Source organism: Varanus komodoensis, unplaced genomic scaffold (genome assembly GCF_004798865.1).
Source record: "Varanus komodoensis strain SLA01 unplaced genomic scaffold, ASM479886v1 scaffold44_1, whole genome shotgun sequence".
Classification (NCBI taxonomy): Eukaryota; Metazoa; Chordata; class Lepidosauria; order Squamata; family Varanidae; genus Varanus; species Varanus komodoensis.
Window position 1 is genome coordinate 340,680 of NW_025336009.1, and position 18,513 is coordinate 359,192.

Consider the following 18,513-nt stretch of genomic DNA (forward strand, 5'->3'; position numbering starts at 1 on the left):
TCGGGCGGGAGAGGAGAGACCAGCATCCCCAGAAACCAGTCAAAATCAGTCAGGTGAAGGAACAAGATCAAGGTCTCAGGGGCTGGCATGGCTACTGCACTGAGGGTTCCTGCTGTGCCAGGGAGGAAGGAGGTGGCTGGGGGAACTGGGGAAGGGGGTTCACAGGGAAGAACAGAGTGGTATATACATCAATGCTTGGAGCATGGGAATCAAGCAGGAAGAACTTGAGGCTCTCCTGGGAATAGGCAGGTTTCCCAGGTTTCTGGGGATACGAGAAACATGATGGGATGATAAGCGGAACTGGAATGACAACATATAGGGGTATGCTGTGTTAAGGAAAGGAGGTGGTGTAGCACTATACGTTAAGGAAAGGATAGACTGCAGAGAGACAGGGGGCAAGGTAGAAGGGGATTGGGTAGAGGTGATCAGGGTAAGATTGACAAGTCTAGTCATGGCCCGGAACCTGACACTGGGGATATATTGTCACCTACCGGGTCAAACTGAGACCCTGGACAATGCTCTAATAGATCAGATTGGAAGAATATTCCAGCAGAGGGACAGGGTTATAATGAGAAATTTCAACCTCCGTGATGGTTGGGAGATGCACCTGGGGGCAACCAAAGGGAAATACTTCCTGGACTTGGAGGACTGGAGGGTAGCAAGAGTGGTCCCAATCTTCAAAGAGGTAGCATGTCCAATTCTGAAATAGTGTGTCCAATTTCTGGGCTCCACATCATAAGAGAGACAAAGCTATCATAGAATAGTAGAGTTGGAAGAGGCCAAGAAGCTCCCTCTGCTGGCTAAATGTCAAATTGCAGCTACTGATTCATATTATTATTATTATAACATATATTGCTTGAAAGTTCAATTGTAATTGTGGTCTGCAAATAAGAGCACTAAATTCAAGAGTTCTCTAAGTTGGAAATAATAAGTGTAGACTGTATGCCTAAATATAGTAAAAGTGCAGACAACATTAGGCAGGAGCCGAAGACAGTCTGGCAAAGACCCAGAGTAAAGCAAGACTCTTCTTACAAACCTCAGATTTGTGCTTAAAAAGAGTAGAGAGGAATGGAAAAAAGAAAACATTACCGGAAAAATCACCAGAAAAATCAACAACTCCATCAACACAATTGGACAATTCTGTTATGTTTCTACAAGAAGTAAGAGAAATAAAGACAAAAAATGGATTCAGGATTTGATGGTGTGAAAGAAGAGGTGCAGAGTGACCTGAAGAAGTTGGATATTAAAATTAATAATATGGATGGAAGAACTAGCTAAACAAAATCAAGAGAATCTCCAAATAATTACAGACATGAAAGCTCAGGTGAGAGAACAAGATAAAGAGTTAAAAAAACAGATGACCATGATAGACCAGGTCTCTAAAAGCATGATTGAGATCCAAGATAGACAACAAAAATCGAATTTGCACCTTAAAGGATATTCAGAGGATGCAAAAGAGAATCAAAGTCAGTGCTAAAGGGCTGCTTGCATTAAAGAGCAAACAGCAAATCCCGTAAGTCTGTCAGCAGTAAAAGCAAATAAATCTACCCACATATCATTAAACGTTTGGTTTTCTTCAGAAACTTTTCTTCAGATTTATCCATGGTTGGAGGGGGGGAAAGCTCAGTAAAGCCAGTCGCAGATATGGGGGTGTTTAGTGACTGATTAGCAGATAAACAGTCAAGTGATGTGAATTGTGACAGGTCCCAAGCACAGCTTTTAACATTCAGATGAAGGAGATTACATTGGGACAAAGAGAATCTTTTCAGTTTCGTGTAACGTGAGAGCTGCAGGAAGCTTGTTTAGCAGAGGAATGTAGCAATTTACTTAACTAGCTAGCGCTGTGTTCCTGAGTGGAGCTTCAAGCAGAACAGTGGCTGGGCCGGTGAGTGTTTTGAGCGACAGAGCCACAGCAGAGGAGTTCAAGAGCCACGTGCGGCTCCGGAGCCGTGGGTTGCCAACCCCTGATCTGACTCATCAAAGTTAGACATAAAATATAAGACTTAAGTAGATTTATTAATGAAAACAGATTAAGAAAAGTTTGGAGAGAGGTAAATGGGAACCAGAAAAGATATACATTTTATTCAATAGACACAAAAAATTCACAAAAATATATAACATACTTGTAATATATATTTTTATTTTCCTGGTCTCCAAGATCATCGCAGATGGGGACTGCAGCCAAGAAATTAAAAGACGCTTGCTCCTGGGGAGGAAAGCTATGGCAAATCTAGACAGCATACTAAAAAGCAGAGACATCACCCTGCTGACAAAAGTGCATATAGTCAAGGCTATGGTTTTCCCTGTTGCAATTTATGGCTTTGAAAGTTGGACCATAAGGAAGGCTGAGCGCCAAAGAATTGAGGCCTTTGAATTGTGGTGCTGGAGAAGACTCCTGCAAGTCCCTTGGACTGCAAGGAGATCGAACCAGTCAGTCATAGAGGAGATCAACCCTGACTGTTCCGAGAGATGGTGGAGGACAGGAAAGCCTGGAGGAATGTTGTCCATGGGGTCGCAATGGGTCAGACACGACTTCGCAACTAACAACAACAATCAGTAATCAGTCGGATAGTTTGGTTTGAAACAAATACCATGAAGGATTAGAGAAGGACAAAAGAAGTATTTATTCCTTACTATGAAGCTGACTAAGAAAGAGATCATGTTTAGGTGGCTAATGCCAGAAGGAATATTTTTCACCTTGAACTCTACAAGATACAAACTGGACTCAATCTTCAAGGCACAAGAGTTTTATGAAAAATTTACATTTGAAGAGGAAGAATCGGGTGCTCCAAAAGAAGGAGGGAATGGTGCTGAACGAACAGCATACCACTCTGAAGGAGAAACAGTGAATACAGACTTACAACAGGAGGGACAGACACTGGAACTAAAGGAAAAGAAAAAAGGTAGAAGTGTAAAGGCAAAGCATAAGTAGATAAATATATATTATTTAAATATGGCTTTTAAAAGGGAAGGACGAATTGAACTGCTTTGATAGTTCAACATCCAATCCGGTAAACCAAAACCCCCATTCTTTTTGGTTTCCTGAAGCATTTTCAGTTTAATCCTTGCTTTCTTTTTTCTCCAAATAAATCTCAAAATTTGAAAATTTAAATTCTCAAAAAAAATTTATCAATTTTTACAGGAATCATTTGGAACAAAAACAAAAGTTTTGGTAGTATATTCATTTTAACCAGTGCAATTCTTCCCATCAAAGACAGTTATAAATTTGTCCATCTTTCTACATCACCTTTAATAACTTTCAATAATTTATCATAATTGTCTTCTTTCAAAGTTGTGCATTTAGCTGTAAGATAGATTCCCAAGTATTTAACCTTTTTGACAATCTGCAAGTCCACTTGTTCTTGCAGTCTTTTTTTCTGATCTTGCATAAGATTTTTAACTAAAACTTTCATTTTTTCCTTATTTATTTTCATCCCTGTAATCTCACATTCTTCAATCCGTTGTAAAAGTTTAGGGATTGTTACAAAAGGTTCCTCTATTATAAAGACCAAATCATCTGCGAATGCTTGCAATTTATACTTTCCATCCCTAATTTTAGTACCTTTAATGTCCTCGTCATCCCTAATATTTCTATTCAAGACCTCTAAAGTCAGGATGAACAGCAGGGGTGACAGCGGGCATCCTTGCCTTGTACCCTTTTGTATCTCTATAGCCCTTGTACGTTCTCCATTAATTAAAATCCTGGCCAATTGTCTTTGATAGATGCTTGATACCACATTCATACATTTTCCCCCAAACTCCATTTGGTCCATCTGTTGCATCTGTTGCATCATGAATTGCCAATTAACATTATCAAAGGCTTTCTGGGCATCTAAAAACAGTAGAGCCATTGATTCTTCCGTGTGTCTCGTAGTATTCTAGAATATCCAAAATAGTCCTCAGATTGTTCTTCATTTGTCTTTTAGGCAGAAAACCATTTTGGTCTGGATGAATAAAGTCTATTAAAAACTTCTTCAACCTTTCTGCCAATATAGAGGCAAAAATTTTATAGTCCACATTTAATAATGATATGGGTCTGTAATTTTGAATCTGTGTTAAGTCCCTATCTTCTTTCGGTATTAATGTGATATTTGCCTCTGTCCAGGTATCTGGTATTTTAGCAGTTAACAATGCTTCATTACATATGTCTTTGAGAAAGGTAGCAAAAATTCCCTCAAAAGATTTGTAAAATTCAGCTGGTAGCCCATCTGGACCAGGGGTTTCATCGTTCTTTTGTCACATGATTGCCTGCGTTATTTCTTGACTTTCAAGCTGGCGCCATTAAAGTTTTTTAAGTGGCAACTGACATACGAGAGTATGTGAAGACTCTTATCTGAATTGAAGCCGAAGAGAAAGATTTTTCTTCTAATCTCTCTAAGGGCGAAGGCAAAGTGAATAATTGCTATGGAACTAAATCAAAGGATAGAAGATTAGAAGTTGTCAGTGTGGGAAAAGTTAAAGACAAAATTGTATAATAAATTACCAAGATGGCTTTCACCTATGGAAGCTCTTTTTTCCAAATGCATTGAACTTTGAAGCAATGGTTAGATATGACAACCTTTTGGATAATGATGGAGGACTGAAATTGAATCAAGAAATACAAGAACAAGGATCTAATATTTCTTGGTGGCATAAGGTGCAGATACAATCGAGATACAACCTTCTTCCACGCCGCCCTCCAGAGGCCAGGACTACCGGCCCAGGACCCAGGACCTGGCTCCAGCCTGCTTTCCCCGCACGGGTGAGAGACGCGCCGGGAAGGGGCGGAGCTCGGGGAGGGCCCTCCGGCCCATAAAGCACCGGCGACCGGCCCGGGAGAACCAGCGCGCCAGACGGGGCCCACCTCCTTCCGCGCCGCCCTCCAGAGGCCAGGACCCGGCTCCAGCCTGCTTCCCCCGCACACAGGTGAGAGATGCGCCAGGAAGGGGCGGAGCTCGGGGAGGGCCCTGTGGCCCATAAAGCGCCGGCAGCGGCCGGGGCCGGCGGCCAAAGGGCAGTCGCTGCCGTTTGAGAGCTGTTCGGGGGCCGAGTGGGGGGCTGGGCTGGCCAGGGGCCATTTTTTAATTGGTCCACCTGCTGTGCCGCGCTGCGCTGTCGCCGTCACTGCTGCTGCCGCCGGACTGGGGCGTACTGCCAAGCTGGGGGCTGGCTGACGCCGCTCCTGCAGCCATCGCTGGACCACCCCGGGCACGGAGGACACCAGGGCCATGCCCGGCCCGACACCGACGGCGCGGAGGAGGGTGCCGCCATCTTGCCACCGGATGGGTTTCCGTGCCCCTCCCTACTCCCCCCCACCCGTGCCGGTGAGAGCGACGCCGGTTTGGGGCGGGGCACATGGGCGGGCGCCAGTTTAACCCACCGGACCTGGCCTAGGGCAGGGCGGGCTTGGAGCTCCCTCCCCCCCGGACATCGGCCGCATTCCGCGGCTTGGTCTACCTGCCGCGCTGCGCAGTTGCTGCCACCACCGCCAGACTGGGGCGCACCGCCGAGCGAATGGGGAGTTTTGGTTGTTTTTATAATTTTATTGTATTTTAATCTGTTTTACTTTGTTTTTATGGAGTTGTCCCTGGCCATGTCGATGTTTGTGTTTCCTGGGGAGCGCATGGGCGCCGCCATTGGGGTGATCAAGGGCAACGGACATAACAGCAGTGGGGGCTTAACGTGTCCACGTAGAAGAAGGAGGGACAGATGGCTGACACCTGTCCTTCCTTCTGGTTTTGCCCCCAGCCAGAGGGTTCCAGGTAGACTTGTCAACCGCCCCTCAGGCCTGACGGTGCTGCTGCTCAATGCCAAGTCGGTCAACAATAAATCTTCCCTCATCCATGACTTGATTGTGGATGAGGGAGCCGACCTGGCTTGCATAACAGAGACCTGGGCGGGAGAGGGGGGGATGTCGCCCTCTCTCAAATGTGCCTGCCCGGGTATCTGGTTCAGCACCATTCACACCTGGAGGGGAGGGGAGGGGGGGTCACTTTGGTTTACCGAGCCTCCATCTCCCTCATGGGACTTCCGGTCCCTTCGAGGCCAGGGCTGGAGTGCCTCTACTTGGTGTTGGGCGACCAAGACAGATTGGGGATTCTGTTGGTGTACCGTGCACCCTTCTGCCCAACAGTCTCCCTGCCTGAGCTGACAGAGACCGTCTCGGACCTGGTGTTGAGGACCCCCAGGATGTTGGCCCTGGGGGACTTCAATCTCCATGTTGAGACTGGTCTGACCGGGGCAGCTCAGGACTTCTTGGCCTCCATGACAGCCATGGGGCTGTCTCAACATGTCACCGGCCCAACCCATGAACATGGACACACTCTGGACCTGGTTTTCTCGACGGGGCAGGGAGAGGGTGGTCTGAGGGTGAGGAATTTATGTTTGACTCCCCTGTCATGGTCAGATCACTTCCTGGTGAGGTTTGTGCTCGAGAGCAGCCTCTCCATCTGTAAGGGTGCAGACCCGATTGTGTAGGTCCGCCCCCGGAGCTGGATGGATCCGGATGGATTCCTGAAGGCCCTGGGGGAGTTTCCGGTTGACAAGACTGGTGCTCCTGTCGAGGCTCTGGTTGAACTGTGGAACGGGGAGATGACCAGGGCTGTTGACACGATCGCTCCTAAGCGTCCTCTCCCGCCAGGCAGAGCCCACTCTTCCCCCTGGTATACACCTGAATTGTGGCCGATGAAGCAGGCTGGGAGATGGCTAGAGCGTAGGTGGAGGAGATCATGGGATGAATCTGACCGAACACACTTGAGAGCCCATTATCGGGCCTATGCTGTGGCAGTGAGGGCGGCGAAAAAGAAATTCTTTTCCGTTTCCATTGCCTTCTCAAAATGCCGTCCGGCGGAGCTTTTTCGAGTGGTGCAAGGCCTGGTTTGTCCAGGTCCTAAGAAAGATCTGGTTCCACCCTCGAAGGCCCGCTGTGACAACTTTGCCAAGCATTTCAGAGAGAAAATCGCTCAGATTCGTCACGAGCTAGACGCTAATAGTGACTCAGAAGTTTCTGGGGAGACACCAATGCTGCCGTCTGGTCCAAAATTAATGGATGAATTTCAGTTATTGCAGCCTGATGATGTGGACAAGCTGCTTGGATGAGTACGTCCCACCACTTGCCTATTGGACCCTTGCCCGTCTTGGTTAATAAATAATTCCAAGCACGGGATTGGGATCTCGATCTTGGAAGTGGTTAACGCCTCTCTGAGGGAGGGTCGGGTACCTGACCCTTTAAAGGAGGCGGTAGTCCAACCGGTCCTGAAGAAAGTGTCACTGGATCCAGAGATGGCCACTAATTATAGACCAGTGGCCAACATCCCGTTTCTGGGCAAGGTGTTGGAGCGGGTGGTGGCGGGACAACTCCAAACTCTCTTGGATGAAACTGATTATCTGGACCCATTTCAGTCCGGCTTCAGACCCGGGTACGGTACTGAATCTGCCTTGGTCACCCTGTATGATGACCTGTGAAAGGAGAAGGACAGGGGGAGTGCGTCCCTGTTGGTTCTTCTGGACCTCTCAGCGGCTTTTGATACCATTGACCATGGTATCCTTCTGGATAGGCTTGCGGGACTGGGGGTCGGAGGCACTGCTTTGCAGTGGTTCCGCTCCTATCTCAATGACCGATTCCAGAAGGTGGTGCTGGGGGACTATGGCTCTGCGCCATGGCAGCTATGCCATGGAGTACCACAGGGCTCCATTTTGTCCCCTTTGCTGTTTAACATCTACATGAAACCGCTGGGAGAGGTCATCAGGAGGTGTGGGCTGCGGAATCATCAGTATGCTGATGATACCCAGCTCTACCTCTCGTTTTCCACCAATCCAGGTGAGGCAGTGGCTGTGCTCGGTGCCTGGCCGAGGTAATGGGCTGGATGAGGGCCAATAAACTGAAGCTCAATCCAGACAAGACGGAGGTCCTATTGGTTGGTGGATTGGGCTTCGGAGAGGATGAACTGAACCTAGTCCTGAATGGGGTTGCACTCCCTCTTAGGGACAAGGTCCACAGCTTGGGAGTGCTCCTCGACCCAGAGCTTTCATTGGAAGCTCAGGTGACAGCAGTGGCGAGGAGCACTTTCCTTCAGCTTCGGCTGATCCATCAGCTGCGCTCCTACCTGGAGTACGACTGCCTGGCAACAGTGACACACGCGTTGGTGACTTCCCGTCTTGACTTCTGTAACGCGCTCTACATGGGGCTACCCTTGAAGACGGTCCAGATACTTCAACTGGTTCAAAATAGAGCTGCCAGGCTGCTGACGGGGACTGGGCGTTACGTTCACATGACTCCAGTCCTCCGTCAGCTTCACTGGCTTCCCATTGAAGTCCGGGTGCAATTCAAGTTGTTGGTGATGACCTATAAAGCCCTAAATGGCTTGGGTCCTGGCTACCTGAAGGAGCGCTTACATCCATATATGCCCGCCTGCCCCCTGAGATCTGCGGGAGAGGCCCTTCTCCAGGAACCCTCCGTGAAGGAAATTAGGAGGGTAAGTACTCGGAGGAGGGCTTTCTCTGTGGTGGCGCCCAATCTATGGAATGCACTCCCCAGAGAGGTCCGCCTGGTGCCGTCGTTATTTGTTTTTCGGCGCCAGGCGAAGACCTTTTTATTCAAATGTCATTTTAATTGCTAATATTATTTCCTTATTTTATTCTTTGGCCAGGGTGACTTATTTTATATTGTAATTCGTTTTATATTTTTAATGTATTATGTTTTAATGTTTTGTGAGCCGCCCCGAGGCTTCGGCGAAGGGGGCAGCATAGAAGTTTTCTAAATAAATAAATATGCTAAAGACTATAGAATTTGGGGCTTTTAAAAAGATTAACAGTATTTGATCAGGTGATGCTTAAATCAGATGAGAAAATTATTAAAAGACTATATAATTTCTTACTAGATAGGAGAATGGAAGATGAACAGGTTAAGGAAACTATGAAAACGTGGGCACAAAACTTTGGCTATAATATTGAATCAGAAAAATGGCAAAAGCTGTGGGAGAGAAATATTAAGGTAACATTAGCAACTTCATATAATGAAAACTTGTATAAAATGTTTTATAGATGGTATTTGTTGCCAAATAGGCAAGCAAAGATGTTTCCAAATATGTCAAATGGATGTTGGAAATGTAAACATAAATTGGGTACTTTCTATCATATGTGGTGGACTTGCGATAATGCGAAAAAGTATTGGATTAAAATACATAAATGGCTTGAGGAAATGTTACAAAAATCCTTAGCTTTTAAACCTGAACTTTTCTTATTAGGCATTATACCTGTTGATATTAGTAAACAAGAAATGTACTTGATTTTACATGTAATTACTGCGGTGAGGATTGCATTTGCCCAACACTGGAAAAGTGAAGAACCACCCACCGATGAACTGATCCAAAAAAAGATCTTGGACTGTGCAGAAATGGACAGACTGACTTTGTCATTGAAGGAGAAAGAAGATATTGATTTCTATCAAACTTGGGACTCTTTTTATTATTGGCTAGAGAAACAGGACTTCGTATAGATTCAGATATGTTTTTAAGTTATCATAAATAGAAAAAATGTGGGGACTGACCCAGCAGGTCCGATGTTTCTGATTATTGATGTTGTTTTTAGTTTTTCTTTGTATTAGGGCTATTTTGAATAAAACTGATTATAAAAAAAGTATGTAGCACCTCTTCCATCAGGGTGGATGGCATCGCAAAGAACACTGTCAGTACAATGTCCTGATTTAGATGGAACCATGATGCAACTTTGGGCAGAACTGTTTGGTAGGTAATCTGTGAAGTTGGAACAGGTGAGGGTGCCTGGATAGAGCTGTTAGTGCCATTAGTGCCTGCAAATGGGCTGCTGGCACCTTCCTGGAGGCCTTGGGCAGGTCTGGGTAATGAGCGGAGGGCTGCCGTGCAGCAGGCCACAGGGGCGCTTGGGTGTAGGCTATGACAGAAGGTAGGCTGGGATGATGTTGGCGTCAGAGTCTCCGCAGGAATAGACTGAGGTGGCGCTGGCGCCACGGTCTCTGGAGCAGTAGACAGGTCAACATATGTGGCAAGGTATCCACATTGCTTGACTGGGCCAACATCATCAGTGGAGTGTCACTGAATTGGTAGACCGGGATGATGTCAGCAGCAAGGTCCCTGGATTGGTAAACTGGGCTGACATCATGTTGAGATCAGCCCAGCGTCACTCTGAGAAAGTGTGGCCAGCATTCCTGTCTGCGTTGCTGCAGGAAGTCTCATGGCTTGGTTTCAGGCTCGTGCCAAGGCAGGCCGGAAGTATGTCTGGGTGTTCCAGGCGATGGCGACAGCATCTGGAGTCTGCCAGCAGACAGGGCATGGCAGAGCCAGTAATGTTGCCATGGGGGCCAGTGCAACAGTAGTGGGCATGTGCCCAGGCCGCATGAGTAGTGGGCACATGCACTAGCCTCACTGGTGGTGCACAGGCAGTGGAGGTGCTGGGGAGCAGGCCATGGCATTAGAGGACAGGCCGCGGTGGTGCTCAGAGTCCAGCTATGGTGATGGCAGGAGTGCCTGGTGTTGGGTGGGAGCAGCGGGTAACACGCCTAGGCAGTGGCAGACATCAAGCTACAAAGGCAGTAGCGCCTGGAGGTGAGCAAGAATTGCAGTGGTCAGCAGGCCACATGGGGCAGCAACACAATGGAGCTAGGCTACTGCGGCGGCATCGGGCAGTGGGCTGTGGCAGTGGTGCCTGGAGGCAGGCTGGGGTGGCCATATCTGGAGGTAGGCAGTATCAGCAGTAGTGCCAGGAGGCAGGCTGTGGCAGTGGTAGGCTGCGGGAGTGGCAGTGCTTGGAGGTAATGGGTGGCCAAGCAGCGTCTGTGCACAAACAGAGGCTGCACTGGTGCTTGAGGTTGTGTCGCATTGAAGGCAGAGCTCAGGAGCCGGCCAGTGTTTGGAAGCAGGCTGTGGTGGAGGACAAGCATCCACAAGGATCCAGTGAGCCTTAGTCAGAGACATCCTGAGGGCTTGCACAGCAGAGGCCCCTTAGTCCAGAACCAGAGGACGGTGTCTGTGGGCAACAGAGCCAGTCGCCAGCAGAGAAAGTGGGTGGGGGGGCTCATGAGAGGGCTCACATGGTAGTGTTTCCCGTGCACCCACAAGTCTCAGCCCAATGGGGCCTCTGAGACGTTGGCTATCTTCCTGGCCCTCTTCAGCAGTCAGCCTGCAACCATGTGGTTCAATGGCCATCATAGTGAGGGAAAATAGTTCAAGGGAGAAGAAAGAAAGTCAAGAAGAGAGCAAGAGAGGGTGAGTCAAAAATTATCCACACTCTGGCTGTAGAATCTATTTTAATTAACTTTTAAAAAAGACAAATACATCATCTTCTGGCATAATTTCAATACACATCATCAGTCTGTCAACAAGATTTTGTATTCCCTCATTTAAAAAATGTTTTAGGCTGAGCTGCGAACCACGAATGCACCTGTCTTCACTTTTTCATCAGAAGTGAATCTTTGTCCTTGTAGGACTGCTTTCAGGGGGCCAAACAAGTGAAAAGTCCAATGGAACCAAAGCAGGACTATAGGGAAGATGCTTTAACACCTCAAAATGAAGTTTTTGCAGAGTGTCGACAGTGTGGACAGAAGTGTGAGGACTTGCATTGTCATGCAAGATCACAACGCTCTCAGATAGCAGCCCTCTGCATTTAATCTGAAGTTTAGGCTTCCACTCTTCAATAAGCATCTCACTGTAACGAGCACTGTTGATTGTTGAACACTTTTCCTGAAAATGTTCAACTACTGGCCCTTGAGAATTCCAGAAAACTGTAAGCATCAATTTTCCAGCTGATGGTTGACTTCTGAAATTTTTCTTGGTTGGTGCTTGAGGATGTTTCCATTCCATACTCTGTCGTTTACTCTCAGGGTCATAGTGATGAATCATGTCTCATCAACGGTAATGATTCTCTTTAAGAAACTTTCACCTTCCTTATTCACAGGCAGAGCCATGGCTGATTTGCAAATGATTTGCCACATAATCCACTGTCACTCATCTGCTCAACAGAATCATTTTATGTGTACACTCAATGTTGCCATCAGCCGTGGACATGGATAGGCATCCGGTTTCTTCTTTGTGCGACTTTTCTTGAACTTCTCCATCCATTCATACACTTCATCGTGACAAAAAACTTTCTCCATACAAAGTCTTTGATAAATAACAGCACCAGGTACACTCTCAGACCACAAAAAATGAATCACTGCATGCTGTTCTTCCTTCATCCAAATCACAAGTGGGCCATCCGTTTTTGCTCACACCGCAGTACTGATGTAACAGGTTCACACCTGCATAGCAGTGACTGGGGAGATGGTAGCTTTGAATGGAAAGCGCTGATAAGACAGTGCAGCCAACAGAAGTTTTAATACAACCAGAGTGCAGATAATTTTTGATTCATCCTTTAACACAGTAGACTCCCAACTATCCGGCCTAATGTGGCAGAAGGGCAAGCCGGATAGGCCAGAGTTCTAGAAATGCTCACTTCCTACCCCACCCATACCATTAAAAACACCCTTTATACCAAAACCCACTCTTATTCATATTTTCTGACCTCTTAGTACAGGCCAGTACTTTATAAATGTTTGTTATGTACTGTACTGTGCGTTTTAAAAATTTATTACAGAAAAAGTAAGTCCAAGGATAAAAATATTGTACACATTTTAAGATAAATTTTATAATGTTTAACTTAATTGCAGGAAACATAAAATCATGTACACTGTACAGTATGAATACATACTTTTAAAATAAACAAAACATTAACGTAAAACGTAGGCTTAATTCTTACAAAAATTATTTAAACTTATTTTACTGTTCATTGATATTTTTTAACTAGGCCGGATAGTACGGAGGCCAGATAGTCACGAGCCGGATAGTCAAGTGTCTACTGTATATATGAGAGGAGAAAAGGCAAGGAGGAGCAATGAAGTGATTCCAACCTAAGCGGTCGCAGTTGAAAAGGAACTGAGGGATGGGGCAGGGCCCTTTCCCCTTATAGCAGGATTCCAGAGGGGACAGGGTGCCCCACCCACTCTGTGACACCAAGCTGTAGAAGTTTCTTCCAACCTAGGCCTTCCGCTGTCATTTAAACTCATGTGTGTGTGATACACAGAGATCATGATGAAGAACTGGCATAACTGTGGATGCCCCACCTTTATATACTAGGGGGAGGGAGCAGTGGGGCTCCCACCAAAATAAGCTCACCTAGGAATTTCTTTCCAATAACAGGCCCCATGTCAGTGCAGAGCCCATACATGTGATGTACAGAGAGCACTCATTAGTAGTTGTATATGTCCCCAGAAATGCCCATTTCTGTTGATAGAATGGGATGATTCTAAAAACCCACTAGCCTAGAAGCCAGGAAATCAGATCCACAGCTGCAAGGGGTCAGAGGTTCTCATGCAGAATTCTCTCACACAGGAAGCCCTTGCTCATAGTGCAAGAGCTGTGCACTTGCATCAAAAGTGTATGGCTATGGCCTAGCAGCTTTTAAAATCTCTGGTACTTTTCCAAAGTTAGCTCAACCATTCATTACCTTTTTATTCGAGCGTTATTTTAAGAACCGTTAATTTTAAAAGGTAACAGTCGCTTTCTTTCAACTAATTTTATCTGTTTGTATTTTTATTAACTATCTATTATTCCTATTTATTGTTATTGTTCATGGATTGTTTTGACTGTTTTCCAATTTTAATGTTGTAAGCTGTCCTGAGATGTTGTCATAAAGGATGGCATATAAACGTTTTAAATAAACAAACAAACAAACAAACACACAAAATTACTCAGCAACAGGTTGCCATACCGTGAAGGAAGGAACTTCACGAGCAGTTCCTGAAAATCAACTTTCTCTTCCTTTTTGCATTTGGTATTCCGCACTCGAGCAGATCGCCTCTTTGCTGTCTCACCACTGTCTTCAGCAATTCTCTTCCGTTTCACTACTTTTTTTGATTTGTCACTCCCAGAGGGATCACCTAAGAAAAGACAAAGCATGTCCAGTCAAACTGTCTTTACATATGTAGGTTTCCTATGTGATTTGCCACAGATGCCCACACTGCTGCCATTATTCTAAATTTTGCCACTGCTTTGCTTATGAGAATAACTCTCTTTGCATTCTTTTCCAGACCAAATGTTCATGACAGCCTGCTAGAACACTTTTTGGAAAGCTGTCACAAGTATGATTTCATTGAGAAAATGGTGCACGGAAAGGATTATCACTACACACAATCATCTCCATTTCAGCTGTGTCCCCCACCACAGCTGATTGGCATGGGAGACATCAAATGGATGTCAGTGTGCAGGGAAGAGAAGTGTAACCCCACCACCACCTATGTGTGATGAGACAAGGGGAAAAGCATGCATTGGTATTATTTATTGATTTAATTTCTGTACCATCCCACAGCCAAAACTAAAATGGGAGGTGGAGAAGATTGTGCATGGATTATGTTTGCCTGTGTGCATGCCTGTATCTAAGGTGTAGCCCCAGACCATTGTCACATGCAGTATTAAGAGGCTAGAAGGTTACTCAACCCTATCAGATTAGTCACAGATTAAATGAGAACATTCTCATTTACAAAAGATAAGACTCTGGTTACTGTCACCTATTGAAAAGAGCCACACAACTATCATAGAAACAGAGTGAGTCAGAAAGGGCCTCCCAGGCCATCTAGTCTGACCCCTGGCTCCAGCTGGCTCTGCTCATGACATGTCTACCTACCACAGCAGTCATTTTTGTGCTTGCACCCATAACACCATCTCAAAACTCCAAATGTGTTCTTATGAGCCCAAAAAGGTCAGGAATCCCCAGTGTCACTCCTGCGGCAAAAAAACTCACCTACAGGATTGACTGATTCCAGCACATTTGCACCAGGAAAGGTAGGTGTCACTGGTGTGTATGTTAGGAGTGGTTCAGTCGCAGTCATCACAGGGCTAAGGCTGCCAGGGTGGGGCTGGATGACATTGACAGGAGCAGCAGTTGCAAATACAGCCAAGTGTTGATTCAAATCTTGGTACTCCAACAGGTCAATTCTCTTGCCCAGGCTGGGCCGAGGCAGCTCACAAGTAACCAGATGCTGATACATGGCCATCAAACTTTCTCCAAGACACTTCCACCTACATGAGAATACATGGCAACCAACACAAGCTCATCATTTTCTGTGTGGCCGTGCACACTGCACTCCTCTCCTAAACATTAAGCTCTTCTTCTGCTATTTACTCTTATTCTTATACGTGGCAAATGACTTGAGGCTGCAAAAAGCAGGGCAGACATTTTCCACAGCAGCCAATACCAGCCTGATCACTACAACCATTAAGGAAATAACACTTAACCAAGAACAAGTCTAGACCCCAGTGATGAAGCATCATGGCTACAGTGACAAAGTATCAAATACAACTGAGAATAACACATGTACACCTTAAAGCATCTGCATAAGTTTAGCAACAGGACAGGAGGCCAGGAAGTTCTGCTCTTCCTTGACTTCTGCTACTACTAAACTTAGTTGTTCAGTTAAATTAAACAAACAATTAAAAATAGCTATGAATGCACAAAGCCAGCAGGGCTGCAGATACTATCCAGTTTATTGCACTGTGTCACATCTGCCTGATAAACACAAGTCGTGGCTGCATGATCAGTATGCTAGCTGTAGCCTCTCAGCTAGTTTAACTCCTACATCCTTGTTTTCTGTTAGGCCACTGAGTACAATGCAAAAAGCCAGACTAAAGATAAAATGTTATTTAAATAACAGGAAAAAATGTACCTTCATCAGGTCGAGCATATGAACAGTCTGAGAAGTTCTTAACTTGGAGTCCTGCATGGAGCAGGGGGCTGGACTCAATGGCTTTGTTGGTTCCTTCCAACTCTAGTATTCTATGAATCTGTGATCTTATGATTCCATCTAAAATAGCAGGCTATTGTTTGCCAACTTTAAACATAAAAACAGCCCTGCTGGATCAGACTGAAAGGCTATCTAGTCCAGCAGTTTGTGTTCATAGTGGCTCATGTTAGTCCTGGCCAGCATTACTTAAGATTAAAGTCAGGATTGCCCCTCCTCATGAATAAGTGTTCTTGGGAACAGTCAAATAGGGAACAGATAAATTTAAACTCTGGAACTCTTCATAACTGAAACTTGGTAAGATGACTCACATGAAGATGAGCTTTAAACTAGAACCTATAGGGGAAGGAGATGTGAAGCATGGCATACCATCATCTAGCAAAGATTATATATTTCAACAAAGAAAAAACCTCAAGCAGGGCCCAACACCAGTCTCCCAAAAAAGTAGGAAAAAAACCAGGACACAGCGAGAATGAATTTTGATGTCTACACCAGTGCCCAGAGTATGGGAAACAAACAACATAAACATAGTACATGTGGGCAATTACAATCTTATAGGAATACTGGAAACTTAGTGGGATGACTCACATGACTGGAACTCCACAATTATGGATACAACCAACAGAGAAACAGAAAGGACAAAAAGGGAGGTGGAGTCACACAATACATAAGAGACACATAAATCTGCACAGAAATACAAGAAAAGGAACTTAGTAGCCCCATTGATAGCATCTGGTTTAATTTAAAAGGAGCAAAAAACAAGAAAAACATTGTTATTGGTGTCTATTACGGACCACCCAGTCAAAAGGAGGACAAGGATACAATCTATCAAAAGCAACTTGCCAGCATTTTCAAGAAGAATAGGGGGCTTCAGTTTCACCAACAGATGCTGGGAAACAATTTTTGCCAAGCATGCCCCCTCCACAAGATTCCTGACATGTATTGCCAACAACTTCCTCCAGCAGAAGATAGAGGAATGAACAAGAGAAACAACTGTCCTCGATTTAATACTAAAAGAAAGTTCTAGTAGACAAAATTGCAGCCACAGAAATTAAACTAGACAAGGCTTAACTGCCACCATTCTCTGGACTTCAAGAAAGCCAACTTTAATGAACTCAGAACAATAAGCAAATTGCCATGGCAACTCACTTTTAAGGGAAACGGAGTCCAAGGGGTGGGAAATCTTGAAAATGAAGATTCTCCAAGCACAACTGCAAACAATTCTATCAAGAAAAAAGTGAGAAAACAACAGAGGAAGCCTACATGGCTTCACAAAACGTTAAGAGACAGCCTGAAAAAAACAGAACAGAACAGAACAGAACATGTACATGAAGTGGAAGCAGGGCCAGGCCACAAAGGAAGAATATAAACCTGTAACAAGAAAGTGCAGGAATGGCATCAGGGAGGCTGAAGCAGGAAATGAACTGAGAATAGCAAGGAATGCTAATAACAAGAAAGCCTTCTTCAAATACATCTAAAACAAAAGATATGTGAAAGAGAAAGGTATCCAGCTACTTAAAGTGGATGGCATGGTAGCCCAAGTTTGACAGACAAATGGCCAAGAAATACCTAGAAAGAATAAACACATTCAAATCTCCAGGGCGCAATACAATCCATCCCAGAGACATGGAAGAGCTGGCAGAGGAACTCTCAGAATCTTTGATACATCTTGGAAAGCAGGAGAACTGCCAGGTGACTGAAGAAGGGCTAACATTCTCCCTATCTCCAAAAAGGGGGCAAAAGATTAACCTGGGGACTATAGACTAGCTAGCCTGACATGAATGCCTGGAAAAGTTCAGGAGCTAATTATTTAAAAAAAAATCCATCTGCAAGCTTCTTGAAGAAAATGCAGTGATTAATAGAAGCCAACATAGATTTATCAAAAATAAATCCTGCCACAGTAATTTAATCACATTTTTTGACTTGGTAACTTCCCAAATGGACAAAAGGAACACTGTGGACATAATCTACCTAGACTTTAGCAAAGCTTTTGACATAGTGCCACACAACATTCTGATAAGCAAATTACCAAAAACTGGGCTAGATGGAAAAACTGTTAGGTGGATCCAAAATTGGCTACTAAATCAGTCACAAAGAGTGCTCAACAGTAGCACCCTCTCAAATTGGATTGAGGTAAATAGTGGGGTGCCACAGGGTTCAGTCCTGGGTCCAGTGCTCTTCAACAGCTTTATTAATGATTTAGATGAGGAAGTACAAGGAAAGATAATCAGATTAGCAGATGATGAAAAACTGGGCAGAATAGCAAACACCCTAGAGGACAGAATGAAGGTCCAGGACCTTGATAAACTTGAACACTGGGCTGAAACCAACAGAAAGAAATTCAATAAGGACAAGTGCCAAGTCCTCCACATAGGAAAAAGAAACCAAAGGAATCGATACAAGTTGGAGAATAAGTGGCTCAATAGAACTGAACAAGAAAAAGATCTTGGAGTAATTGTGGACAATAGACTAAACACGAGCCAACAATGTGATGCAGCTGCCAAAAGGGTAAATGCTATTTTCAGATACATTAACATAAGTATTACTTTCAAATCACAGGAAGTAGTAGTTCTTCTATACTCCACACTAATCAGACCTCACCTGGAGTACCGTGTCCAGTTCTGGGCACCAAGCTTTAAACAGGACGCAGGAAAATTATAAAGGGTACAGCGGAGGGCAAAAAAAATGATCCAAGGTTTGGAAACACTGCCCTATTAGGAGAGACTGAG

At 45.0% G+C, this 18,513-nt stretch overlaps 1 protein-coding gene across 14 annotated transcripts in view; it reads right to left on the reverse strand.

The window, feature by feature from the left end:
* The window catches only part of CABIN1 (calcineurin binding protein 1), a 257,074-nt gene that overhangs the window by 181,840 nt on the left and 56,721 nt on the right, over nucleotides 1–18,513 (reverse strand). For 12 of the 14 annotated variants that reach the window (XR_006416074.1, XM_044444094.1, XM_044444096.1 and 9 more), the window contains 2 exons: nucleotides 14,788–15,065; nucleotides 13,759–13,927 (listed from right to left, as the gene is read on the reverse strand). Coding sequence is in view for 13 of the 14 variants with exons in the window: in XM_044444094.1 (XP_044300029.1) it covers nucleotides 13,759–13,927; nucleotides 14,788–15,065 (447 nt within the window). In the remaining variant the exon portion in view is untranslated. The other 2 variants (XM_044444103.1, XM_044444102.1) reach the window with 2 other exon arrangements.